The 27,450-nt window shown below is 44.7% G+C and overlaps 1 protein-coding gene across 2 annotated transcripts; it reads left to right on the forward strand.

The window, feature by feature from the left end:
• Positions 1–347: 347 nt before the first annotated feature.
• On the forward strand, positions 348–25,916 carry ZNF217 (zinc finger protein 217). 2 transcript variants are annotated; one of them, XM_074553502.1, is made up of 6 exons: positions 348–494; positions 13,544–15,351; positions 17,457–17,582; positions 18,184–19,770; positions 23,205–23,328; positions 23,869–25,916. In XM_074553502.1, the coding sequence occupies exons 2-5, from the start codon at positions 13,953–13,955 to the stop codon at positions 23,312–23,314; spliced, it is 3,222 nt and encodes a 1,073-aa protein (XP_074409603.1). In that variant the 5' UTR covers positions 348–494; positions 13,544–13,952; the 3' UTR covers positions 23,315–23,328; positions 23,869–25,916. The 2 variants fall into 2 exon arrangements, with proteins under 2 accessions (XP_074409603.1, XP_074409604.1); XM_074553503.1 differs by lacking the exon at positions 348–494 and adding an exon at positions 517–1,158.
• The last annotated feature ends 1,534 nt before the right edge of the window (positions 25,917–27,450 follow it).

Consider the following 27,450-nt stretch of genomic DNA (forward strand, 5'->3'; position numbering starts at 1 on the left):
GAACGCTGTGCTCTTTTGGGGCAATTTGCACAGTAAATCTGTGTATTCGAGGAGCCCTGATGGGTGCCAGGCCCCTCTCTGAGCACTCGGGGCTACAGCCACAGGACAAAAAGGGTCGTGCTTATCATGTCCCCAGTGACCCACGCAAGGATCAATGCTGGTGAGGTGTATTGGCTATAATTACGTTAGTGCCTGGGTGACACCGGCTCTGTGTTTCGTGTTTGGGTGGGCGCGGCTGTGTTTTGGATCGCGTCCATCACTCCATGTCCTGTCTGAGGGGACGGGGCGTGGCCAGCGCCGGGCGTGGCCCGGGGGGCGGGGCCAGCGTTGATTGAAACGCGCCGGGCGCGTGGCTAGCGCAGGCCCCGCCCCGGGGGGCGTGTCCAGAGGGAGGGGCGTGGCCCGGGGCTGCCCGAGCAACAGCTGCCGCGGAGCCGTTTACAAACAGTGCCCCGAGCGCGGCGCGGCCGCTGCCCCGCGGCGCCTCGGCTCAGGTGAGGCAGGGCTGGGGGGCACCTGCCGGGGGCTCCGGGCCCCTTCCTCCTCCTCCTCACCTTCCCCGCCCCCCCGGGGGCACCTGCGGCAGGCGCAGCCCCGTCCCTCGGGCGGCCTCTGCCGTGAGGGGCCGGTTGTGCGAGCGAGCGCGGGGGGGCCGCTGCCGCCGGCATGTCTGAAGGGTTCGGGGCGCAGCCCCCCCCCCCCCCCCCCCCGCCTTGGCCCGGTTGGAAGCGGGGCTCGGAGCCCCCCCCTGTCCCCGCGCTGTCCCGGGGGACGGCGGGAGGCGGCAGGAAGGGCGGCGCGGGCCCGGGGGGGCGGAGGAAGGTCCAGGTGTGTGTGGCCCCGCAGGTAGCGGCCCCTCCCGCCGCCCCCTCCCCACGCGGGGCGGGCGCAGCGGCGGCGCGGCCGGAGCCCTTCCCCAGCTCCCTCCCACCCAAAGTTCGCGCTGGCCCCGCGCTGCCGCCGCCGCCGCGCCGCCGCCCCCTCCCCTGGCGCCCCCGGCCGGGCCGCGCTGCCGTCCGTCCCACACCTGGGGGGTCGCGGGGCCCCCCCCGAGGCGCCGCGCCGGGCCCGGGGCCGCGCTCGGCCGGGGTGGGGGTGCGCGGCGACACGAGAATATTTCTTTGTGAGTCAAAGATGTTCCTGGAAGAAGGATTTGTAGTAAGTGGCTCATGGGGCGGAGGGGGGGGTTGTTAATGAAAAGTTTATTGATCCGTTTTGCCAGGTTTTGTTTCATTTACCTTTGTCTTTCAAAGACCAAAGCCTTCCCGATCATTTCTTTAGCATCGTGGTTCTTTTTTTTTTCCTTTCTTTCTTTTTTTTTTTTTTTTTTAAAGGGGAATAGGAAGTTTAGAAAATAAATAAATAAGGCTCAACTGACTTCTTAAGCAACAAAAGAGGTTGCCAGGCGAGGACAATAAAATTCTAGAATATCCAGAGATTGGATTTCATTCCTGTTCCGTGATGCCCCCTGGACTTTCTGTTTTGGGGTGTGAGGCTTTTTTTGTTTGTTTGTTTGTCTCCCACACAGAAAACCTGCACCCAAAGTAAGGTCTGTATGTTCTCTAATGAGCCATCCCATAAAATGTGCTGTGTGACTCCCAGTAAGTATTTGAATTGAAGTGTAATAGTTTTGAAGTGGTGGGGAACAAAAATCTTTCTGTTGGGTTATTGATCTGCTGATGAAAGGCGTTTGAATGTGAAAAGGGTTTAGTTTAGGGGGGCTGTGTGTTTAAAGGTTTTTTCTTTTAAGGCAACATTTTTTTTTTTCATTTTTGAAATGACCTTGAGAGGTTTAAAACTACATCAGTTTCTACCAGTGGGTTTGAGGGGGAGGCAGGAGCAGAAGAATCTAGTGAAAATCGAAAATAGAAATAGGAACTGAAGTATAGCTGCAGTGAAATATTTTCTTATAGAAGTATGTGAAAAGGGAAGTTTTTGTAAGAATGTGTGAAAAAGAGGAGAGGGAAATAACGCAGTTTCAGATGCAGGGAGGGGGGGAGAGAAGGGAGCATATCATTCTTCACATTTTATTAGGCCGTGAAATGCGGGAGTGATATGATCTGGAAGACACAGAAATAAAACGCCTAACTACAAGTTGAATAGCAGGCATTGACTTGCTGACCAACGCTTCCATGCTTGCTGGGGGCTGCTTCTGGGGCTGCAAAGGTACCCGAGCACAGGGCTGTGACAATGGCTTGCAAATGCTTTAACGCCATGTTTTATTGCTCTTAGGAGCTCTTCTTAACTGGAGGTTTGGGAATACGACTGAGACTTTAATTTGGGATGTCCACACTGAGGTTTCAGCCTTTCCTTGGATAATAGAAAAGGACAGTTGCAAATAAGTGGGATAAACTGCATTCTTTGGCAGAGGGGGAGGGAAGAGGGCGAGGGTGGAGGAGGGTTTTTTTTTTTCTTCCCCTTTACTAGTTCTGTAACTGAGTCAATATTTTAAGATCTGTAGCAGGAATGTGGCTTTGTGATCACTGATCGTTCTGCAACGTGTTTTTTTTAGTGAGCAATCTCGTCGTGCTGAGCATAATACTTGGATTTTCGATCTCTTTAGGCTCTTTCCTGAAATCAGCATCTGAGTTTTGCCTTTTAAGTTTTTCAGGGTGGTGAATATGAAAAACAAATAACTTTAGAACCACGGCTATTACAGTGATTATTGATTGGCTTGGCCCTCAGCCAAGCGACTCTTCTGCATGCAGCAGAGTTGCTGATTTAAATTCTGTGGATTGTTTTTCATAAGTTAACCTTTTTTTAATCTCTAAACAGCATATATGGCAGTTGAGGAACAGTAGATCAGTTTTTAGTTAAGGTTGTTCAATTATGTCTTCATCGCTTTGGAGTTGGTTGAATGACTTGACATGAGATTAAGCACAACAAAAGAAAAGGCAGGGGAACAACAGCTGCCTTCCAGTACCAGAGCTCCAGATTCTGAGCACTCCAGCGTTTTACCTTTTACTGGTACGTGGTGTCAGGTTTAAATGTGAATATTTCTATTCCCTGTGCGAGAAGCTCAGGCTTGCTGATAACACATCAGCCACTCAAAGCCTGGATGTTCGTGTTTTGGGGGTTGTTTGTCTGCTGCATTTTGCAGAAAATGATCTGAGGATCTGATACTGAGCAGTGAATTGATCTCATTAACTTTTAAGACAAAAGTAGCAAACAGTCCCCACTAGTTTGTACTTGTTTAGTTACTGTGTGGTAAGAACTTTAAGGTGTGTCCTTAATGGCAACTGACGATTCTTGCTGCGAAGCCTTGTTTATTTTAGGTAGATGTTTTATACAGAATTTCCAGTGGGACAAATTACTCCACTGACTGCACTTATTCTTTCTAAAGGCTGACTGTGAGCATAAGAGAATAATTTTGCCATGCTGCAATCAGGCTATATTTAAAAATTGAAGCCATTAAGTTTTGCTGTGTATTTTAAGGCTTTTCCTACTTCCTTTGTTTAAACATTCTCAAACAGTGCATATCATAGATGAGTTTTAAACATTCATATGGCACTGTTGGGGCCGAATTTAAAATTAAAATGAATACCGACGTTCCTTGTTGATCAAAATAGAAAAAGCATTTCTTTAAATAAGTGGATGTTTTCTGGTTTTGAGTGTGGTAAGGAGGCTATATTGGTGTCTTGTAAACAAAGTTTCATATTAAGTAGTCTTTAGAGAATGGCTTCCAGGCTTTGCATTAGAGGATTTCTTTCTTTCCTCTTTAAGTGAATAATGTTTTTTGGTTTTGCTTTGTTTTGGTGGAGGGGTGGGGAGAGCGGGATTTAGGGTAGGGGCTGGAAAAGAGAGGAAGATAATAAACTTTAGCACCTTTTTATCAGACTGTCTTACACAAAAGGCTACTTGATTCTGGTTTCCCCTTTCATTAGATCACACTCCAAAAATTCCTTTTTGAGCACTTCTTCTAACCTTCAGAAATCCCTCCTCTTACCACTGTATTTTCATTTAGAACTATGCTGATAGATTAATACCATGCTTTATACAAAGTGCTAAGTTATTACTGTAATCAGGGGAAATTATTTTAAAAGGGAACTGTGCCTTTCACTCAGACTTTCAATCCTGTGATTACAGTAAACTTTTAGTTACAAAAAAAAAAAATCTGAGAGTTTGCAATTAAGAAGCTCTGGGGAAACGTTAAGTAAATTTTAACTTCTCTTTGTTCTTTGGGACTTTTTGTTGTCCCAGCTCTTTCTAACCTGAATCTTGATTTGGAATGCATTGTCCTAGGCAAAGATTCCATCCAGTGTATATGTAAATACACTCCCTCTTTCCTGTGTTATGAAATGCTGGCATATGGAAAGAGCAGCCCCCCTTTCCCCAAGGTAAAATGGGCTGAGCTTTCTTTTCTTTGCAAGAAGCTGAAAGAAGAGTTTGACCTTTGAACTCCGCCTCACACTTCCACGCCGCTTTCGGGATGATTAAATAACCCAGGATATTTGCCTGTGTCTTATGCTTATTTATCTCACTTTAAATGTTGTAATGCTTCGCTGTTGAGGTATTGTCTTTAAATATAGCAGGAGAGCCCTGGCGTTGCGGCGGGGCTGCCATGTGCCAGCTCAGCTCTCGCTGGGGACACTCGGCCTTTCCAGCCCCCTCAGAGCCTTCCCACATCTCACATCGCCCCGATTCAGGGATTGCTTTTATCTTCTAACCCACTTGGGGCATTTCTCATCACCCCCCCGCCTTTCGAAGGTGACTTTAGGAAAAAAAAAAAATAAAATTTTTTCTTCCTGGTGCATGAATGTGCTGAGGGGATTCTGCTGACTACTGTATGCGTGCTTTGAGAGAGATGTGACTCATTCCACAAGAGATTTGCAACTGAATACAAAAGTAAGGAAAAGGATATGACCAAGCTATGTAAGATTCTCAACACATGTTGTGTTTTAGGACTAAAAAAGCCTTTTTCAGTCTAAATTTACCTAGGTTTTTATGTGCTTCCAAACAGAAAGTTGCTTTCTCTAAATAATTTGCTTTTAGAAATCAACTTTTTTTTTTTCCTTCATTGGAATTGCCGAATAATCTCCTTTTGTTGCTGATGAAGCTTGTTTGTGCCAAACGTGGGTGTATGTCAGTGAGAAAAATAAAAACTTCTACTGTTATAATCATATGACTTTGGTCAGAGCATAGTTTATAGCTTATCATAAATCTAGAACTCTTGATTCTTCCTCCTTTTTTTTTTTTTTTTTTTAAGCAGTGTGATAAGAGCAGACTTTGCAGTTTCAAAGTAGAGCAGTGTACATGCTGGGAAAAATGAGTTTGAAATTAAAAATATAGGTGACAAACGTGTTTGGAAACACAATGAGATGGAATTGCTTATCAGGCTGCCTCGAGGATTTCAAAAGAAAGCACAAGAGGAAATGTGGGTAGAATATGCAGGGAGATCTATGTAGATCAGGGTGACTTCAAGACTGGAGCAGAAAACCATCCAAGCAGAAGTGAATAATTGACTGGATGGTGCTTTTCTATGAGCTGCAGATTTTATGTAACTAAAAGTATCAAAGTCTGAGTTTGTTTATGCGCAATAGGTACACTTGCATTTCTCACTGTAATAAAGGGAGCGCAGCGTGCTCTGATTGAGCTGCAGCAGGGAAACTGAGGCCTTTGTGTGGTGCCTGCACTGTGCTGTGGTAGCAGGGAGCTGGATGGGCACAGTCCTGGGGGCTCTCTCAGCCCCTCTCCTTTGCTGCTCAGGAAAAGCAAATGGGGTTTGCTGGGATTTACACCAGGGAGTGATGTTTGGTGCAGTGTAGGGAAAATGGATGTGAAGGTGGCCCAGAGGAGCCCCACTTTGTGTTCACCTTCCCTGTTTGTTTCTAACTTGTTTTTGTTCTTATGCTGGTAAGATTGGGGTCTGAAATTGCCCGTTAGAAAGCTCAGACTCCTGTAGATGCTTTACAGCCAGCTTGGCCCTGCAGCCCACTGTTGGGTACCTCACCCATCCCTGCAGCCCCCCCACTTTGTGTTCACCTTCCCTGTTTGTTTCTAACTTGTTTTTGTTGTTATGCTGGTAAGATTGGGGTCTGAAATTGCCTGTTGAAAGCTCAGATGCCCACTGTTGGGTACCTCACCCATCCCTGCAGCCCCCACTGCTGAGGGGGAATGTAAGGCTGGGTGGTTAAAAAGTCTCCCTCAATCTCTGGGAGATCTCCCACCTGCATGGGAGAAGGGGAGCAGCTTTTGGAAGTGTTTGTTTCTATCACTTTTCTATTTTAATACCTTCAGATGTTGTTCCAGGGGTGACTGAACTACAATTAAATGTCTTTTCCTGGACTCTGTACCTTCCTCCATCTTTCAAGATTGCTTTTTGCAAGCACCTAATTGTGGTTGTGTTTGAGAGTGACAACTTCCAAGTGCCCTGCAGAGGACAGGGATCAGAGAGTGCTCTGTTCCTTCCAAGGGGCAGCAGTGTGAGCTGTGCTGCCTGAGAGCTGGCTTCACACTTGAGAGCACATTAATGGCATTAGCAAAGGGAACTCCTTGGAACTGACCACTTCTCTCAAATTCAGGAGTAGTAAAATAATCTCTTTTCCTGTTATTTCACCTATGCTGCCCAAAGGGATGCTGCTTGCCTGTAATTGCTGCAGAGGAACTCCTGGCTCTTGAGTAATAAGGAATTATGTCTAATTTGGTAAACTGAATTTACCACTTCTTTGTACTTGTGGCTGTGGGAGAGACCTTACACCCTTCTGCCAAGAAGTAAAAAAGTCAAATTTGCTTTTAAGGTCTCTGAAAGTACCTTCTTCTAAATGAAAACCAAGACTAAACATACAAGGCAGTGTGTGTAAGGTGAGACTGACTCAACAATAAAAATGTATCACTCATTCCACCGAGAGCCTTTACCTGCTGTGGAGAGAACAATAAACTGTTTTGTAAGGTAAGGGGTCATTGCCAGTTTAAGTGCATGTAACTTCTTGATTTAATGAAGTTGCATCATCCTACAGCAGTGGTGAAATGTGTCCCAGACTTATTTAAAATAGGATTATTCTTGTATCTTTCAGCTCTTCTACAACGGGTATTGGTGACTTCTGTTGTCTAAAGTACACTTTGGTTTTGTGGCTCCTGAGAAATTCTAATCAGAGGGAAAAAGGAAGAAAATCTGGCAGTTTGAGCAGTCCTTCTGAACTTTAAAAGTCAATACTTACTTGTAGTGCTTCCTCCTTTAATGCCAAGAATTAGTCTCTTTTATATTTGCTCTTGCTCAGTGGAGGAAAAACATGTGCAGAATGCTGCAAGCTTCTAGGTTGCCTGCTCTAAAAGGGGTAATTGCATCCTTTGATAGAAGAGGCATTCAGCTCTGAGGAGACACACTCAGCTCATCCATCCTCTGCCAGAGCCCTGCCACACACACAGCCCTCAAGAAAAAGGGACTCCAGGAAAAGGTTTTTTAGAGAAAGAGGATATCCTTTGTTTTTATTAGTATAGATGTCTGAGATGGGGGGAGGGAGTTTTCCTAATATTGTTCATTATTAACTATGAGTTATTTTGCACTGGTGATTAAAATCCTGTTTGCGAGGCTGCAGGGGGAGAATGACTCTCATGTGTGTCTGTTTTATCTGAGTGCAAAAGGCTTTCAACTCAAAACCTTTCTGAAGTGTGTGTGCAGAAATGCTTGGGTAATAACAGTCTCCAATTCTGTGTATTCTCACTCTGGTTGTGTTTTTGTGAATTGTTTTAGGATCATTGTGTTGGAAATCTCTGGTGGTGTCAGAAGGAACTATAACTGAGCGTCTCTCTTAGAGGGGATAAAAAGGATAAGCCATAAAAGAGTTTAAGTTTAGGAAAACTTTGAAATCTTCAAGCCTGAAGGATGAAGCCTAAGGAGGGCGACTTAAATTTGCAGATGGAGGGAGTGGAAATTCCAGTTTAGGGTCATCTTTTATGTTCTCTTTTCAACCTGAACATCTTCGTTTTGATCTTTCCTGCAACTGAAACAAACAACTCTCTTCCTCCCCTTCCTCCCCCTGAATCTCCATTTCCTTTACAAGTGCTCGTGTTAGTTCTTTATCAGGCTGAGCTGTTAACAAAGTATAAAAAACAGTTTTGTGCTTGCACGGTTGGTATGAAAGGCTCGGTGCTGGGATCCCTCACGTGCTCCTCTGCTACCACAGAACACTCTGGGAAGTTTGAGAATAATTAATAATTAATAATCTTTAACATCTGCTGTTAAAGATGGGAGTAGCTCCTGCCCTCCTTAGAAAGGAGCAGAAAAAACCGTCCCAAATAAGTTGAAGTTGAGCCTCAGCTCAGGTTTTAGTTGAGGATTTGAAGGTGTTTTTATTTATGCATGAGCTGCTGTGCCTGTGATCAGTGTTACACCTGAACACAGCTGTGCCCAGATAAAACAGATCACATACATAAAGTAGTTTTTATTTGTGGTCCCACTGAGGTGTTGTTAAAAGTGATGCTAACTGGTTTGTTGTATCTGTGGTCCTTAAATAGGACTGGAACAACTACAGTAAATCTTTGAAATTGGAATAAAAAAAGGTGTTAAATTTGTAATTTCCAATAAGCAATCAGCAGTGTAAAATCTATTTACCAGCAATCTGTTCTGGGGCATAAACACACCAAGAGGAAAGAACAGTTCATGCAAAATGACTCTTAATATCCTGAAACTTCTTGAAACATAAGGAAAACTGTAGTTTTTTTTTTTTTTAAAATGGAAATGAGAGTTGCATGTAATTTTCTCAAGTTCAATAGACTCAGTAAAAATTAAGGTGGTTGATTTGCAGCAGCTGGAAGAAGCTGGTCAGCTAAGCAGTGATAATTTTGCTGCTGGCCTTGAGTTTGAGAATCTGGGTTTGTTGAGGTAGTTGTGTCTTGAGTTTTTATCTGCCAGAGAAGAAAAGTAACTTCAGTGTCCTGGATTTGGCTGTAACTCTTCAAGTTTCTCACTTCTCTTTTTCAGAAAGTGTTGCAGCAACTACTTTAACTTCTGTAATTGTTCCAGGTCGCTTTTAACAGTTTAACAATACTTTTGCAGGGCTGAATTAGCAAAGAATAGTTGTTTATCCTGAGACTTGCCGTGCAACTTTTATTCCCAGTGCCTCTGTAATGTGTTTCAAATGGGAAATTCAATGGTTAGACTGTGCTGTTCTCTGAAAGGTGTGTCTTGAGTTCTTGTTACATATTCATGGAAATTTTGAAATGCAGGAAGTAGAAATGCAATAAAATTACTCCTGATAGGTCATTTCCCAAAGAAATCTTCAAGACTATGTAATATCTTGTCTTGGGTTGTGTAATTTAATAAAAATAAATGAAATTTCTCTACAGGCACTTAATTAAACTTTTCTCTGTTTTAATAATCCATTTATATGCAGCAGGGTTTTGGTGTGGTTCTTAGGTTGTGTGGCAAGTGCAATGCAAACAAGAAGTTCTCATCTGTCCACTGGAATCTTTCTGGGTGTTTTGTGGTGTTTATAAATCCAATGGGTATGGCTGTGAACCTGCTGAAACACTCAGCCAGGGGTGAGCTGAAGTGTGCTAAATCTCAGGCTAAAACTTTTCCAGTGGTTCCATTCTTTCTTCCCAGCTGAGCTATGGTTGTGGTGGCACCCTGGGCCTGGGGTGGGTTGGTGATCCAGGAATGGTCCCCCTGCCCTGCCCTGCCCTCACAGGACAGGCAGCTCACAAGTGCAACTTCTTGCCTTGTTCTGTGAGGGGATAAGTCATTTTTTTTATTTTCAGCCTTGAGTTCATCTGTAGCAAGTTTATCGCTGTTCAGCTGTTGGAAGGAAGGATTTCCTGTTTTGTTCTGTTCCTTTACTCAGTGTCTCTGATACTGGTGTGTCCTTTTGTCTTCTGAAAGTGAAAGAAGGCACGAGAAATGCAGGTACTGTGTTTTATTTGCTGAGCTCCTGCACAGACCTTCAGCCAGAGTCACAGTCTTGCAGGTTGTCCACTTTTCCAAGGAAACACCAGAATTGAGGCAACTCTGGACACTTTTCCTGCTGCCTCCAGGGTTTTGAATAACAGGAATGTAATTAATCAGCGTTTTTGGTCCTCAAATCCAAGGCATAATATCTTCAGTAGGAAGAAAGGTTTATTACTAATGGATAAAATCCTGGTGGGGATATTTGGGTTGTAGTTCTGGCATGTGTTGGCTTGTCTGAACAGCAAGAGCATGAAATCCTGCCTGCTTGTAAAAGGCATGGATCTAATCAGAGTGAAGTGTGTAATCACCAGATACAGAGGTGAGCTTTCTAACTCACCTCCTGACTCCAGTGCTTGTATTCTTTCTTCTTCTCTGTTTAAATGCATTCTTGTCTAGTTGTATCTGTGCTTCCCTTCAGAAATGCTACCTGCAGTTTTTTCCCAGCTCTCCTGTGGATCCAAGAGCTGCAGAGGCATTGCAGATTCCTGGAACAGGAATATCTTGCTCTGTTTGCTGCCTGGAGGATGAGCTGTGCCTGGTTCTTGGGACTGTTCAGAGCCTCTGTGAAAAGCAGTGAGAGCTCTGAGCAGCCAGCACAGCTGCAGAGGGCCCTGGTGAAGTCTCCAAAGGGCTTCAGACCTATTGATAGCCACCAAAATTGGCCCCAAGCTCCTGTGGAACTGCTCTCATGACCCAGGTGTTGGTTGTACACTCTGTGGGGTTGTGAGGACAGGTTTTGTTTGCCAGCAGCTGAGATGGATTGAAGCAGCCCTGTTTCCAAAGAAGATTTATTAGAGAAGATGTTATTGATTGATTGAGGTGGATTTTTCACCCATCCATGACCAACCTGGGCCATTCCCTAGGTGTGATCTTTGCCTGTGCTTAAATTCTAAGAAATCCTGGGGCTGTGGCTGTCGGTGTTGGTTTTATGCTAGGCTGGGTTTGCCCCATGTTGAAGGTGCTCTCTTGTCCCCCCCCTCAGCCCAGAATGCCACAAGGAACAGGGCACTGAGGGTGCCTTTTGCTGCTTCTCATCTGTTTCCTTTCTCCAGTGACTTCATTCTTGTTGCTCTGTCGTGTGTTTGCTGTAGTGCCACACAGTGGGAGTGGAACAAACCTTAATTGGCTTTTTCTGTTTGTAGACACGAGCAGGGAAGTGGCTGCTGAGTCTCAGTTCAGCTTGAGGGACTGAGTGCAGGCACTGCCCTTTGGATCTGCCTTGGTGCCCCAGAAATGCCTCTGGCCTCTCTCTAGCAGCATTTCTACACTTCTTCCTGCAGGGCACTTCCCTGTGGCTCTGAAAGCAAAAGCACTCCACTCTTAAATTTGTTCCACTTTTTTAATCTTGCCTGGATTGTTTTTTTGAAATTCGAAACTTAAGTTATTTTCAGGCAGATGCTCACTGAGCTTTGCTGTAGCATGTTGGGTAAAAAATACCTTTTAAAACTCCAGTAGAAATAGAACAAAAAGGCAAGTTGGAACATGAAGTATAAACCATGCTAACCAGCAGCCTTTGATATGTTTTCCCCTGATGTTTTACAAAAGGGAAGAAGTTTTTTGAATACTTGAGCTTCAAACTTTGGTTCTGGCTCCTCCACCTGCCTATAGGGAGTGAGGGAAGGTCTGGCCTGAGTGGGGAGGGCAGAAAGGCAAAGGCTGCAGGAAAGCAGAAGTGTCACCCACACTGAGGTGAACCTGCCTGTTCCAGGAGGTTTTTGATTCATTCTGCAGAGAGGAAGTGTTAATCATGGCCGTGGTGAAACTGAAAATGGGGATAAAGGGCGTAGTTAGAGAAGAGACTTTGGCTGCAGAAAATGCAGGTTCTGTCGCCATCAGCAGTGATCTGCTCCCTCTCACACCCCAGCTCACCCTGCAAGGTCCTGCATTTGTGTCTGATTTGGGTAAGCCTTTGGCCCAGGCCAGAAACAACTTGGCATTTAAAAACCCTCTACAATTCTTGATGTTAATTGTGCTGATTGTGTCAACCTGGTTTGAGGGCTGGGCAGTGAAGAGACTTCAAACTTTAGAGAAACAGGAAAAAAATGAAAAACAAGCAGCTGGCAACAATAATGTTCTCCTGTTGCTGGCATTCTGGTGTGGTGGTGTTTTATTTTCTATTTTTTACCCATGTTCATTAGGCCCCAGGATCTTGTGGTCTGCCTGATGGGAAAGGAGGTGCTGAGTTTTCACATGAAAAGCAAGGAGTGTTCTCAGGGCAGGGCTGCAGGAAGTGGATGCAGAGTTGGAGATGTTGGATCCACGACTCTGCCAGTGTGTGCTGAGGTTTCCTTCCCCAGCTGCTTCTCTTGCCTGGGCTCATTTCTGCTGAAATGGTTTAAGATTTTTTAAGACCACTTTTTCTGTCCAAGCAGCTCTGATCAGAAATAGCTGAGAATCAACTGATAATCATCTTTATTGTGGAAGGCTGGCAGCCTGAACTATTGCAGGGCTGTGGTTGAATTATTGTCCTTTCTTTGGGTGAAATAAAACAAAATGCTTCCTTTTTTCCATATGGAATCAAGGCAGAGGTGGAAATGGAGGTGAATTTTAAACCCCAACTGTGTCCATGCTGTTTTCTGCTCTAAGAGTTAGAGAGCACAATGTATTTTGGGGTATATTAGCTCAAGCCACTGGCCAGCTGGCTCTTAGGAAATAATTTGCCAAAGTTTGAGTCAGATTTTGAATGAATTCTTTTCATTAGTTATTACTTTATTTGGAAATGGCTCAGAATGATTCTTCTGCAGTTTATATTAGTCTTGCATTAGTTTGCTAGACTTTTCCTTTACCCAAAAATTTTATCAACTGGAGTCCTGAACTCCACAAAACTGTAATTTGTGAGTCCAAAGTGGTGGCCCATGAGTTACTGCTACCAGGCATTATAACTGACATCAAGATTTAAATTGGAGTTGTGATTAACTGCATTATAACCCCAATTAATCTTGCAGAATCCAAAACCTTTGTGAGTAAAATCAATAAATCATTTTTTGTTTTGTGACACTTTAAAAGTAGAAGAATTTTGTTTTCATAATGTAATAATTGGCCTCTTGGATGATTTAAGTACTGTTCAAGAAACAGCATCACTAGTTCATACAGAATGTTGAGATGTTCTTACTGTACCAGCCCAGAATTGTCACAGGCATTGTAAATTTGTGGTTGATAGGGAAAGCTTTGAGTAGTGGGACTGGTGGATGGTTCTTCATACAAAGATTTTGCTGACACTCCCTCTGTACCAGGACTATAAAAGCTGATGCCAAGCTATCTGGTCTTAAAAAAAAAGCAAAAAGCCTTTTGCTTAACAGCCTTTAGAGGACAAACAAGTGAAGTTCTGCTGTGGTTTTACAGGTTCAAGGAAAGGTTACTTGGGCTGCTGCATTGTTATGAGTTCAGGAGAGCACTGAAATATGGTTTCAGCAGCTTTATATAACTGGGTAAGTGCAGGTTTAGAAAGGACAGACAAAGCCTTGCAAAGAAATAACAGTTGTAAACAGAGGGATGTTCGAGACCAAACTATTTCAACTTGGCAAGTAGAAAAGTTGGCTCTTAAAAATACGCTTTCTTCTAAAGCACTGGATGCTTCTCAGCCCTAATATTTTCATTATTTGGGAGACAATACTTCTCTTTTGAAAGATCTGACTAATTATTTTCTCTCTTTCCCAGGTGCTGGAGTTTCTTTGTGGCACTGAACTTGGCCTTGAGTGTATTTTACCCAATGCAACTATTTGAAAAGTTTGTGCAACAAACCTAAGTGCAACTGACTGTATCTGTAGACTTGAAAAATCTGAAGAAACAATCCAAAAGAAACCTCATCCCATCACTGAGCAAATCTTTGGATTCTTTTACTGGGATGTGTGAAAGCACATAAAGCTGAAGAAGAAACAATTTCTGCTGGTGGAAAGAAAAAAAAAACAACCTAAAAATCATTTTCCTGGCAGAGGTTTTCCAGCTGAGCAGAGACTTTTGAGCACATGTTGGAGAACTCTACAAGTGTCCTTACTGTGATCAGGGAGCCCCCCCAGAGAAGTGCAGGCTGCCCTTAGGAGATGTAAAGGAGCAGAAGGGAGGAAAGATGCCCACACAGCCCCTGCTGGCCTACATGGACGGACCCGAGGGAATAGCCAGCGCCGTGGGAGCCCAGATGGAGAGCAGCGACGCCCCCATGACCATCAAGGGAACCAGCACCATCTCCTACAAGAGCCTGCAGGAGAAGTTCCTGCTGCAGGCCGAGGGCTGCACGCCCCTGGACTGCATGTTCTGTGACGAGAGCTTCAAGCAGCCCGAGGAGCTGGGGAAGCACGTGCTGAGCGAGCACAGGCCCACGCTGTGCGAGCCCGCCGTGCTCAGGGTGGAGGCTGAGTATCTCAGCCCTCTGGACAAGTGCCAGGTGAGAACCAGCTCACCTTCACCCAGCACCGAGCAGGACAGCGAGGAACTGAGCTGCAAAGTCTGTGGGCAGACGTTTGATAAAGCTTTCGACATCGAGGCGCACATGAAAAAGCATAAAGATTCTTTCACCTATTGGTGTAATGTTTGTGGGCGAAGATTTAAAGAGCCCTGGTTCCTCAAAAATCATATGAGAACGCACACTGGAAAACCTGGCTCCAGAAACAAGCATCAGCAAGGTTCTGAAGGCCCCATAACAATAAATGAGGTGGTGCAGGAGCACGTAACTGAAAACGTAACGTCACCTTACAAAATTTGTATGGTTTGTGGTTTCCTATTTCACAATAAAGAGACTCTAATTGAGCACAGCAAAGTGCATACCAAAGAATCAGTTCCCAACGGTGAAAGCCCCCAAGTGACTGCTGAAGTCAATGCAGAAGAAACGTCTCAAAACCAGGAATTTTTCCAATTCTTGAATTTAAGACCAAATTCGGTTCCAGAAAAGGACAAACTGCAGAAGCTTGCGAAGTGGATCGCTGAGCTGGATCCTTTCACCACGTATCAAGCATGGCAGCTGGCTACCAAAGGTAAAATTGCAGTTGGTCATGGGCAGATTAAAGAGCCAGGGCAAGAAGGAAGTACAGACAACGATGAGTCATCTTCAGATAAAGAAGAACTCTGTGAAATTTGGAATGCAAATAAAGGTAGCCAGGCTGAAACTACAGGGAAGTCAAAGGTAAATAAAAACAGCAGTTTCACAGGGAATGGTAACCTAACCCAGGACAAACTGAAACATCCCTCTGGTGAAGTGCCTTCTATGGAGATGGATTCTAAATCATCCCAGAACAAAGAGAAGCCAACCCACTGCTCTGAGTGTGGGAAAGCCTTCAGGACGTACCACCAGCTGGTCCTTCACTCCAGAGTGCACAAGAGGGACCGGCGGGGCGATGGGGACACTTCCACTGCTGCCAGGAGCTGCTGTGCCGACATCATGGGGAGCCTGGAGGAGAATGGGGCAGCAGAGAGGATGGAGGGGGGCTCTGAGGACGGCTCTGAAGATGGGCTGCCAGAAACAATTAACTTAGGTGAGTGGCACTGGGAGCACTTCAGTTGGAAGTGGCTGTTGCTGAGAGTTGGTTAGGAACTCCTTAGAGCCAAAGAACGCGTCGTGCTTTTCCGTTATCTTTTCAGAACGTGATAGGAAATGTTCAAAAACTAGACAGGGAATGTTATGGTAAGGGAAAGGGAACAGGAAAGTGAGAGGGTAAGGAAAGTTTGGATGCTGCCATTTTGAGGTCTTTGAAGTTACACTGGGGCTTCTTGCAGTTACTGCAGTCATTGAAGTCGATTTCATAGCAATGAGATTAACAATTGGAAAAAGTCACTGTTTACTCACCCTTTGTCTCTAACTTCACTGGATGCTTTGGGGTGTCCCATATCCCTTCTCATCCAGCACATGTTTTCTACAAAGAGTATTTTATGAAAAATAATTGCAGTTTCACTTTCCTCCCCCCTTTATCTTCTAAAAGCAAAATGTTCAGTGCTCAAACTTTTGAGGTTCTGAGAAGTAAAGAATAATTTACAACTTCTTTCTAACTGCAAGTTCAGTTTGTTCTGAACAGTAATTTGAAAGCCTAAATGTCAGAACCAGCATCTTTGATTCATTTGTGTAAGGCTACAGGCTGTTAATATGTGGACCTGTATGTAAGAGAGGTGTGTATTTAACTCCTGTGCCTGGAAGGATTGCTGGCAGCGTGGATGGACTCCATCTGTACATTACCCAGGATGAATTCTGCATGTCAGTGTCTTAGAAAAGCAAGTGATACTGAATGATTCCTTAATTGAAAAAGATTGCATGTCAGGGACAAAAGGCCTGGCAGAAGTCTCCAGCTGATCTGCAGCTCTGTGTGTGACATGCTCCCAGCCGGCTGTGAGGAACAGACACTTGCATAATCTCAGGGCAAGACACGGCGTACAGAATGTCCTGGCACCCACACAGGCCTGACTTGGCCATTTCTGGTAATGTGCAGCCCTTTATTTTGCCTGCAGGAACAAAGGAATGAAATGATTACCTCATGTGAAGTTGCTTAGTTTGTTTCTCAGCGCCTTATCCTAAAGCAGAGCAGATTTTGGTGCGAGCTGCTGAGTCACCCCTCTGGAGACACAGCTGTTTGTTTAACTCACAGGCTGAGCCACGCAGCACTTCCAGGAGAGACACTTTCCAGCAGGCAGGAACCTCAAAGAACTCTTTCAAGTCTGTTATAGATCCGACTTCTTAGTCACACCGAAGGTCTCCTTCCTCCCAGGGCTTCCAGTCAGCCTTGCCTTGGAGCGGAGCCGCCTGGGTTTCAGTGGAGCCGCAGCGCAGCCGCTGTGCCCGCTGCTGTTCGGTGAATTCTCTGCATTGCGCTGTCCCTGCCGCCCTCCTGTGGCACCTCCTGCCTCTGCACCGCAACTGCTTGGGCATCCCTGGATTTGTTCCTGCACTACCGGGGCACCATTGGGACACCCTGGCACTTCCTCACTGCTTAATAACACAGTGAAATGTTCCTCATCAAATCTAAGGAGCTTGTAGGAAATACTCCTCATCAAATCTAAGGAGCTTGTAGGAAATACTCCTCATCAAATCTAAGGAGCTTGTAGGAAATACTCCTCATCAAATCTAAGGAGTGTCACTCTACAGACATCCCATAGATTAGCACATAAATAATACATTATTAGAATTAATTTAAAACAAAAGGCATCTTTGCTTTCCCTCCCCACCACTCTGTGTTTGACTGTCGTGCACAGAGCAGGTTTTTGTCTGAATCATCCCACTTGCACTAATTCAAGCATCCCCTTTAATCAAAATACAGTTACAACCTGTTGAGTATTTGAGATGAGCCATTCTCCATCAAGGTTCTGTAGGTCAATAAAAAGAACTTCTTCTTCTTTGAATCTTGCTTATAATCCTGTTTGTTCTGTGGGCTCCTTGGTCACTGTCACAAACCACAGTGTTGTGGACAGAAATCTCTTTAACTCTTGTTCTCTTGTTACTTAGAGTGCAGCAAAACACAGCAAGAGTTACTTGCAGAGTGTAGAATTTGACTGCAGTTCAGAATTTTAGGTTTATCATTAAAAAATTACTGTTTTTAACAAGACTGCAAATTTGCATTTGCTCTTCATAATATGCCTGTATTTTCTCCCAAAGATAAAAATGAAGACAGTTTGGAAAGAACAAAAGTTAAAACCCTTGGGACCTCCAGAGAATGCAGCTACTGTGGAAAGTATTTTCGCTCCAATTATTACCTCAATATTCATCTCAGAACTCATACAGGTAAATGGGGGCTACACCTTTGGGGAGGGGAGGGAAATCTGCTGAATCCACTTGGATAGAATGTTTGATTTTGCTTTTGAAAAACAGAAACTGCCTTCAAAATTGCTGATGATAAGAACAAAGTTTCCTCTAATTCTAAACAAAATAAATAATTGCAAATAAAATTTGATAAGACAATTTATAATTATGTAAATTAAATAATGTCAGCTCCCTGTTTTGCATAGCCAGCCAAGCCCTCCCTGCTGCTGCCTGTGTGTTCTTGGGGGGCAGCTCTGTTTGCAGTGGAGCTGCCCCGTTGGTGTTGGGAACAGGGCACTTGTGGGGTGATCAGGGATGTTGGGGTTGGCCCAACACATTGTCAGCTCCCATCTCCATCCACAGCCAGCGGGTGGAAACATCCCAGCACAGCCAGAAGATGTCACTGTAGTTAGTAAAAGCATTAAGATACTGTTGTTTAGATTTTTTACATGAGTTTGGGACTTAGGAGTGTGTGGAAGGGGAGAGAAAAATCAGTTTTAGTGTTTGAGTCCACAATGTTCCCTTGTGTTTGTGATCAAGACTTGGAATCTCAGAGGGATTTACTGATGAATTTGTGTTGCAGGTGAAAAGCCGTACAAATGTGAATTCTGTGAGTATGCAGCAGCCCAGAAAACTTCCCTGAGGTATCATTTAGAGAGACACCACAAGGACAGGCACGGTGACAGTGCAGCTGATGGGAAGGGTGACAGCAAAGGTTCCCTGCGGGGTCAGGAGACGGCGCTGTCGCTGGCTGCTGATGCTGCTCCAGAAACCAAAAATCTGAAGAGGCTTTTTGATGGTGCCAAAGATGCTGAGAGCTGCCCACCTGCCAAGCAGCAAAAGGAAGTTCTGTCCTTGAGCAATGCAATGGGCAGCACAGTCTTTTTAAAAGTAAAGAACAATTCCAGGGAATCGAACAAAGGTTCTGTTTGTAGCAGTTTGAATCAAGTACCTGAGAATGTGCCTGCTCCTTACCCGGAGAAACTAAAGGCTGAGAAGGAAACCAAGGAAGCCCCGCCTAAAAGAGAGAGAAAGGCTTCTGTGGCATCAGAGGAAGATGATGTCCAGTACATCTGTGCTTTTATTGGTGGGAAAAATGTGAACAATATGCAAGAATGCACTGAGAACTACAGACGCAGACCTGTCGTGGACTGTCACGAGCAGCCCTTGGACTTGACCAGCAAGAGTTCCCAGGAGTGTTCAGTGATTGCAAGCAGAGGCCTGCTGGCCCCCAGCACCTGCCCCTTCTGTACCTACAGGACATTTTACCCCGAGGTCCTCATGATGCACCAGAGGCTGATGCACAAGTACAACCCTGACACTGTCAACAAGAACGGCTACAGGAGCAAGGCCGTGGCCAAGGCGCGGCGCACAGGCTGCCCCCCGGCCCTGCTGGGCAAGGACGTGCCTCCTCTGCCTCTCCATCCCAGCAAAAACAAGGCTTCCACAAATCCACAGCAAAAGCCACTGCAGCCAGGGAAAGCCAAGCAGTGTGCCCCTCCTCAGAACAAAGCCCCTCTCTTCCCCCCCGCGAGCGAGTCGAGCAGCACAGCCCCCAGTAACCTCAAGTTTCACAAACAGCAAAGCAACCTTGGAGCTCAGGCAAACAACTACAGACAACCTCAGCAAGAAGAAGTGCACTCCAGCTTCAGGATCTCTCCAGTACTGGACAGAGTAAAGAAATCTGACTATAAAATCAAAGTTCTGGGTGCCCCAGTGACTCAGTCTGGTCTGGTCAGCAGCAGCATGAATGGGGTTCTGGAGTCTCACCTCAGTGAACCTGGCTGGGCTTGCCAGCGAGGCAGAGACTATCTCTGCAGTAAATCTGGGAGCAATGCAAGCCTGGACTATGGAGAAAGCTCTTCCAAACGGATGAAACCCTCTGTGGTAGCTGTGGAGCACCTGGACTCTCCTCTGGCTAATTACAGGAGATACGAAATGAGCAGATTTCACGTTGCAAACAGATATGCAAATCTGCTACCTCAGGAATACCCTCGCACCAAACCCACATCCTCTGTTCTGCCAAGCAAACAAGGGCTCCTCAGTGCAGATGATGCTGATCCTCCCAATGGATTGACTGCTCTCAAACCCTACGAGCCATTCAGCTCTGGGTCACTTTATGGTTCTTGTGGATCCAGCAATGGCCAGGTCACCAGCTCGACAGGAGAAGGTACAGTCCCTCCTTCCTCCTCACCCCACTGCCCAGGGACGGGAATGGGATGGGAGTGAGTGTGTGCCCACCTTGGAACACTGAAAATACAGCTGTACTTAGCATTTCACCAGGCTCAGTCAGTGCTTGGATTTTAAACCTAAAATCCAGGTTCAGCAAACTCCTGGTTTGGGGAATTGAGTGTGGAAGGGCTGAATTTTAAAGAGCTGTCTGTAGTTCCTCAGGTTCCCCTTCCCCTCTGCCATGGGTTTCTGATGGCAAACATGTATTGTTTGCTCATCAGACACTCCAGACATGTTGACTAATCCAGGATATGGAATGAGACTCTCTGCTTAATGTGCCAGAAGTCTTGGACCATCTGGAATATTAATAAAACTTTTTACCAAAAAAAAGAACTGCCATGGGCAGTTGTTCCCTTCAAGAGCAGAAAGGGATGTATTGCAGATCATAAAACTGATGTAAATTTTGGACTCCTGCTCTTCAATGGATTTTTTTTTTTAATGTTTAACTTCTAGTAGGAACAGAATACTTTGTTAAATCAAGACAACAGATTTCTGCTATTCTAATTATGGTGCAGCAGTGCTCTGTGGAAACTTGTGGGCCTAGCAGAGATAAATGATTTGTGATGTTTTGAGAGAACTCTGGTACTTTACAAAATACATGCTTCTTGTGTTTTGTCCTTGGTCAACATTTTCAAAAAGTCAGCAGGAGGCCGAGATTAAAAGGTGCTGGGTGATATTTAAGCAGTTGTCTGACTATTTGTAGAAGGTGGTATTTATGACTTGAAGCTGAGCTCAGCATGGACTTAGCTACAAATACAGGACTTTGAATTTTGAGACGAAGATCTCATTATAAAAATGAATAGCCTGTGTGGGCTGTGTAGTCTGAAAGTCTGTGAAGTTCCTGAACTCTGAATGCTCCCATTCTCTGGAAGCAGTAACGTTGCTCCTCTGCAGTAGTCTGGGATGGTGACAAGCCAGGGGTGTGTTCCCTCAGGTCAGCAAACTGCAAATACTGAACCCACTTTTAGTGATGAGGCAAAAAAAAAAAAGTATTTGCTCACTCTGTTCTGGTTTTTGTTTGCTTGTTTTAAGGTTGTGGCCTTCAAAAATATATCACATATAAATAATTTCTGTTTATATATAAATATGCAGGCTTTGCTAGTGGGTTGTGGGAAAGGTGAGGGAAGGTGTCGCAGTTGTGTGCCCAGGCTGGGCAGGGAGCGGAGGAGGAAAAGCACCAGAGCTGGGTCCCTGAGGGGTGAGGAGATGGGGTTAATTCGTGCTTTGGTGCAGGGCTGTGGCTGTGCAGGTCTGAGAGGAACCGGCACACTGGGCCCAGGAGCACAGGAGTTGTGGCCGGGATCGGTGAGGGTGTGGAGGTGCCGCAGTGCGGGCCGGGGCAGCGGCTGCACACTGGGCCCAGGAGCACAGGAGTTGTGGCCGGGATCAGTGAGGGTGTGGAGGGGCCGCAGTGCGGGCCGGGGCAGCGGCTGCACACTGGGCCCAGGAGCACAGGAGTTCAGGGATCAGTGAGGGTGTGGAGGGGCCGCAGTGCGGGCCGGGGCAGCGGCTGCACACTGGGCCCAGGAGCACAGGAGCTGTGGCCGGGATCAGTGAGGGTGTGGAGGTGCCGCAGTGTGGGCCGGGGCAGCGGCTGCAGGAGCAGCTCTGTGTGTGACAGGGACTCCTCGGGAACCCACCGGGCTCTGCCTTTGGAAGCTCCAGCTGTGCCAGGGAGAGCTCCGGGCTGGGCTTTGCCTCTCTGCCCTGGTGCCTGGTGCCCTGCAGCCCAGACCTTTGCACTGGTGCTGTTGTTCAGAGCCCTCAGAGCGGTGGCTGCAGCTGATTTGACAGCATTGTTGTTATGGAAATGAGCATTTCATTGCTCATTACCCGGTGCTGGCTCCGGGTGAGAAAAGCAACTTTTTATGGCTCTTTCCTCCATTGGAAAGGCTCTGAAATGAGCCCCCCTCTGCTGGGTGTTCATAGCAACTTCCATAAAAGCCCTGGGCTAGAAGATGTGGGTTTGTAAGGGTAATTTCTTGATTTTTCAACCAATTTGCTCAGAAGTACCCAACCCAAACCTTGATACCCTGAACCCTTCTCAGTAGGGTAACAGCCAAGCCACCTCTCAGTGTCAGAATTTTATTGTGGATGGAGAGCAGCGATTAAAGTTTCTTTAAATTCTTTTTATTTTTCGTTAAAAATACGAAACCAAGCAGTTTTTCTGGACCTCAGCTGTGTGATACCATCTGCAGAGCTGTGCAGGTGCAGACCTGCAGCTTTCTGCCCTCTCCTCCTGCTGAACCCTGCTGATTTCATAATCCACGATGTCAAAACCTTTCTGTGAGGGCCCGTGTGCCTTGTGGCAACATCCCCGTGGTGCCCCCACCGTGTTCTGTCGCATGTTAAATGCTGGATCAAGTTGTCAGGAGAATATGTTCCACTTGGCAAACTTGATTAAAGCATGATGCTTTCCCTTATTGCTTGTAAGCTTTGCCATCCCGTGTTGCCCTGAAGAGACAGAAACATTCTGAAACCACTCAGTTTGTGTTATTCTCAAATTAGTTGCCTTTGCAATGGCAACATGTTATCAGGGATAACCTGTTGGCTGATTGATTTGGCAGAGGCTGCAAATTAAAGACAATTGCTCGTGACACACTCCAATGGCTCCGTGGATTCTGTTGAAATATTAATTTGGCTGTGCCATTTTAATTTAATTAAAGATCAGGAGGGCTTTTTTCAATGCAGCACTGGAAGCTCTCATGGAATATGGATGGCAGTTGGGTTTTTTGGATCCTGTGGGAGTAATGATTCTGGACTTTTTGCCTTCATTTTATGAAGTGTTTTTGACTGCTTGCCTAAGCTAGTAAGACTTAATATGGAGCAGGCATTGATTTCACATCTATAAATGTGAATTAATGGTCTCAGATAAACACAAAACTACCTGTAGACTAGACTGAAAATTGCTTAACAAAGGTCTGCAAGTAAATTGTATTAACACTCTTTAAAGTGTCACGAGTTCCATGTAATCCTCCATGGCAGCAATGAAGTACCCCAGTTTCCCTCTGAAATACTCATTGAAAAATTCAGTTTTCAAACAAGTACAGGAACTGATTTAGGCATGAGGGGTGCAGCACTTAGGTAGGGCATCTGCTGTGGGATGAGTTAAGCAAAGACATTTCTTTCATGCAAATAAAATGAGTAAAATTGGGAGCTGGGCATCACTTGGATAAAACCACAGAGTTGTTAAATTATCTTTTTACTCTCCTTGTATTTATTCTGTGTCCTGAATTTCCTATAAGAGGAATATCTAGATTCTGAGGCCTGATTGTGAGATGATTTGTCAAGGAATTTTGGATTCTGGATGCTGCTGTGGACCTGGGAGGAGCAGGAAATAGTGCTAACTGCCTTCAATGACTTTTTTTCCAGGAAAGAGATCAGTGTCATACCAGCCCTTACCCAGCAACCTCCTGCAGAAGAGAAGTTTTGAGCCCTTTGTGGGGAACACACCCTTCAGACCCAGTGACAAGAAGAACTGAATCACTCCAGAACGGTACCCAAACCTCCTGCACTAATTGTTCCTTAAACATTGCATGAGGTGCTGATGGCATCAAAGGTTCCTGCACAGCATGAGGAGAGCTTGTGAAAGCCTGAGCCTGAAAAGATAAAAATTATAAAATCACCAGATGCTGGGGGGGCAGCTCTGATTGTTTGGAGCAGTGGCTTCTGTGCTAATACAGGATGCTACTTTTTGAAGAGAAACAGGAGGATAACACTTTAAAACACTTATTTCTTGCTATTCTTCTAATCTTACTGCTCTTATTGTCCTCCTACTAGGCATAGGTGTGTCTGGTTGTGTTGTTAACTTGATTTCATGCCTGAGATACTTCCTGGGGCTGAGCATCTTCCCGAGTAGACTTTATTTGCCAGATAAAAGCTGGCAGTGCAGACCTCCATGGCAGTATCAATTCTTCAGCAAGGATGTGGAAGGAATTCCCTTTGTTATACAGACACTCCTCCCAGCAAAAACTGTGCTGTATTTTAGAGCTGTATACCACAAACTCATATTTATTCCTCTTTTTTCCCCCTGCAGGTCTAAGGACACAAGTGCATATTCCATGGAGTTGTACCTGCAGTTCATCCCCTGAGGAAGAGAAAATGGTGAAAGCTACTGAACTAAGCTGTGATTGTACTGTATATAGAAACACTACAGTTTTATAAGATTGGTTCTTTTAACATTTTGTACCAAATAGCCATACAAAAGTAGTCTAAACAGTTGGGTTATGAAGGTGTGTGGAGAATGTATATCTTGACCTTGACTTTTGAGTATTTCTCATTAGAATTAATTGACCAAATATTAGGTAGGAGTTCTATTTTTACATACTTGAGCGCTGCTGAAGAGTTTCTCTTGGAAAGAATATATATCGTTGCACCTCAGGTAAACTGTAAATATTGAAGTTGAAAATCCTGTTGGCGTAATGCTCCTTTTTCATAAAAGAGAAAGTTTCTCATCTGTTGGTTTTTTTTTTCCTGTTGAACTATGTTAGTTTTTTTAAAAGTTCCAAATAAACTGTCAGAAAGTGTCCGGTTTATAAATGTTGTGAACACGAAAGCAACGGTGCTGACATTGATCTGCCTTGGCTGGGCGAGGACCAGGCCGTGCTGGAGGGCTCTGCTGCTCTGGGGCTCCTTCCAGCACCTTTGAAATGCAAGCATGAGGCAATACTTGACATTTTGGATTTCCTGAAATGTGGCTGGATTCTTCTCTTGGCACTGGTTGCTGTTCTTCAGAGAAGCCTCTTAAAAAAAACACCTCTGCCACCATGCAAACAGAAAATCCCTGGGACTTGCTTGAGAAACAATAATAATCTCCATGTTGCAAATGTTTGGTTCTGTACTAAGCTCCACACAGTCACATTTCAAGAAAGAAAACTCCTTTGCACCTTTGTCCAAAGCTGTAAAGTCTCAAATAAGAGCCTTGAAATACGAATTTGGGTTCTGCAGACTGCAAAAGGGATGTGGCTGTGATGGAGCCTACTTGACTGTGCTTGGAAGCTTCTTGATGTCAAGTTTTAGCATCCACTGGGTGTTTAAAATGAGTGAGAAATAGCCTGTAAATGGGAGAATATCTCCTTTTATTTTTTTTGTGAAGACAACAAGAGTTTTTTCTAATGCACATGCAGTTTAATTTTTGTAAAGGGAAGATGGCCAGTTACCAGCCAGTAAAGCAGAACTGTTGCATTTTTAACTTGCCTTCCTTGTTTCTTCTCATGAAGTTGTAGTTAAGAGTTAATTCCTTCTGTACCTGGCTTTGACTTCCATATATTTTAGTAAAACAAAACAATTAAATATTTTGCACTGTTTGTTTTTCTCTCTTCCCTCTTAAAGCAAATGTAAAATAGCAAAACCTAGAAACTCTTGTTTTTTCATTATGCAACTTGAGATGTTCCAGTTGTCTTGGTTCCTGTAAATGGGACTGGTTTTTAATGTCTCTGTAAACTGGCAATGGAATGAAGTGCTGTGTATCAGGAAATTGTACACTATTGACCTGTTTTCCTGTTCATAAGCTGAGCCATATGTACATAATCTAGATTTTTGTTTTCCTAGTTTTGCACTTTTATAGCCTATTTTTGAAGATGAATTCACTTGGAAAAGGGTTAATCTATTTTTGTGTGTGATCTCTCCCTGTCCTGGCAGTGCTGTGCCACAGGGGCAGGGCTGCTTTTTAACGTGTTGCAGCAAACAGACCTGAGGCTGGTTTGTTTTTAATCTCCTTCATGCTGGTACAGTTTCCCTCAAGGCTTTTGTTGGGGTTGGAATGGAAAAATGGACCTGAAGACTCCGTTCCATGGCAGCACCACCACACTTTGCCCATCAGTATTAACTATTGGGATACTACTGGTTTTGTATGTTCCTTTGGAAATAGCAGTGCATATATAGAGGTACAAATTGTTGATTTTTTTTTTCCTTTTTTCTTTTTTAAATGTATTTATTTCATTCCATTTTGTTCTATGTTAATTGTTGGAACCGGAAGTCGGCAAGCAGCAGGCATACATTACTCATTTAATTTATGATGTATTTCACTTTAGTTGAGTATATTATTACATGTGGATGTAAATATAGACTTGGTGTTTTGCAAAACTGGTTTCTGTGTCTTGCTTTTAAGGCTTAAAAGGAGTTGTCTGGAATTTCATGTTCACTTGACCTTTCACCATTCCCGCATTGCTGGGGGAGAGGGAGAAGCTGCCAATAACCAAATCCAAATTCATGTTCAGTTTCATGAAAATACTGAGTCACTCCCCAGAAAATCTGTCTTGAAATAAGGAAGAAACTTTTGCTTTCTTCTCTTGCAGTTATTTTCCTTCAGGAAAGGAAAACTGAGTTGTTAAATGCATTTTTTGTGATAATAGCATTGAGAGGAGCATTAATTGTGTTGTTTATTGTGAGACTTCATAATTTGTATTAAATTATTATGAAGTTTTTTAAACCAAATGTGTTCTGCAAAATTTTCTAGGTCTGTTTTGTTCTTGGAACTCCTGAGGTGCCAGACCTCACCAAGCACCTCTGACCACATCTCAGAACTGAAATTATCAGCTTGGAAGGCACCTGGGGAGGCTGGAGCGAGGCAACTCATCCTTGGGAGAGAGTGAGGGAGAGACTACTGTGAGGGGGCACTAATGAGGGGGCACTAATGAGGGGCACTAATGAGGGCACAGCCTCCTGCACGTCCAGGCTGGGCTGGGCTCTCGATTTAACAAAAGCAATGCTGCTTTTGGGGTGAAACCTTCCAAACTTGGCAGCTGATGGCCAAAAGGATGTGGAAATGCAATGGTGAGTCCTGCCTGGGCTGTGGGGCACAAATGGGGTCTGGGTGGCACTGCAGGGTGAGTGTGAGCCCTGCAGCATCACCAGCACTTGTTTGAGGGCTCTTTCTCTCTGCTTTTAGCAAATTGTCCCTTTAGATCCATCTCTGGCTGCTCTGTGTCCTGAAATTGCAAGGAAGCAACTCGTTCTCACTTAGGAGGAAGAGCTAATATTAAACCAGCAAACGGTTTCTTCTCCCCCTTTGTGAAAAAGGAAAATATGCAAGTGCTTTCCCGAGCAGATTTCTCTGTTCATTTGCACACACTTGAGAAAAGTGCATTTAATTAGGATTAGCAAGTCTCTAAATTGCAGATGGTTCTCAGGGGAAAAAAATAGTTATGAGTGCATTCATGACATTAAAATCAGTACATTTAATTCAATTTCATCTTAATATTAATTCATAACATCTAAAGTAGTAGTTCCTACTGAAGATATTCATATGATCCAGGATTAGTGGGGCAAATGAGATCTGGCAGTTCCAAACAGGCTGCAGCATGATTACCACGTGTAATTATGCAGATTGGGTAATCACGTGCTAATTGCAATGCCCATTTTGACACGCGGGATCTGGAACGAGGGTCAGGTGTGGGATCAGCCTGGTTTGGTTTGGAGTTCTTTGTTGGTGGGCACAGAGTCCAGGATTTCACCCAGATTTTCAGGGGTGAAATGCAGCAAAAATGAGGAGTTGGGGAGCGGCTGGAGCAGAATTCCATGAGGAGGGTGCTGGGATGGGCGTCACAAAGCACGGAATGCCCTGCTCAGGCTGCTGCTGCTGCCCCCGGAAGGATCCAAAGGGGAAGGTGAGGTGTCC

This window comes from Zonotrichia albicollis, chromosome 17, assembly GCF_047830755.1.
Source record: "Zonotrichia albicollis isolate bZonAlb1 chromosome 17, bZonAlb1.hap1, whole genome shotgun sequence".
NCBI lineage: Eukaryota > Metazoa > Chordata > Aves > Passeriformes > Passerellidae > Zonotrichia > Zonotrichia albicollis.

Bases quoted from the DNA above. Each gene is read 5' to 3' on its own strand.
- ZNF217 (XM_074553502.1), top strand. From the start codon at position 13,953: ATGCCCACACAGCCCCTGCTGGCCTACATGGACGGACCCGAGGGAATA. The intron at 15,352-17,456 runs GTGAGTGGCACT...TTTCTCCCAAAG, and splicing joins GCCAGAAACAATTAACTTAG to ATAAAAATGAAGACAGTTTG. The intron at 17,583-18,183 runs GTAAATGGGGGC...TTTGTGTTGCAG, and splicing joins TCATCTCAGAACTCATACAG to GTGAAAAGCCGTACAAATGT.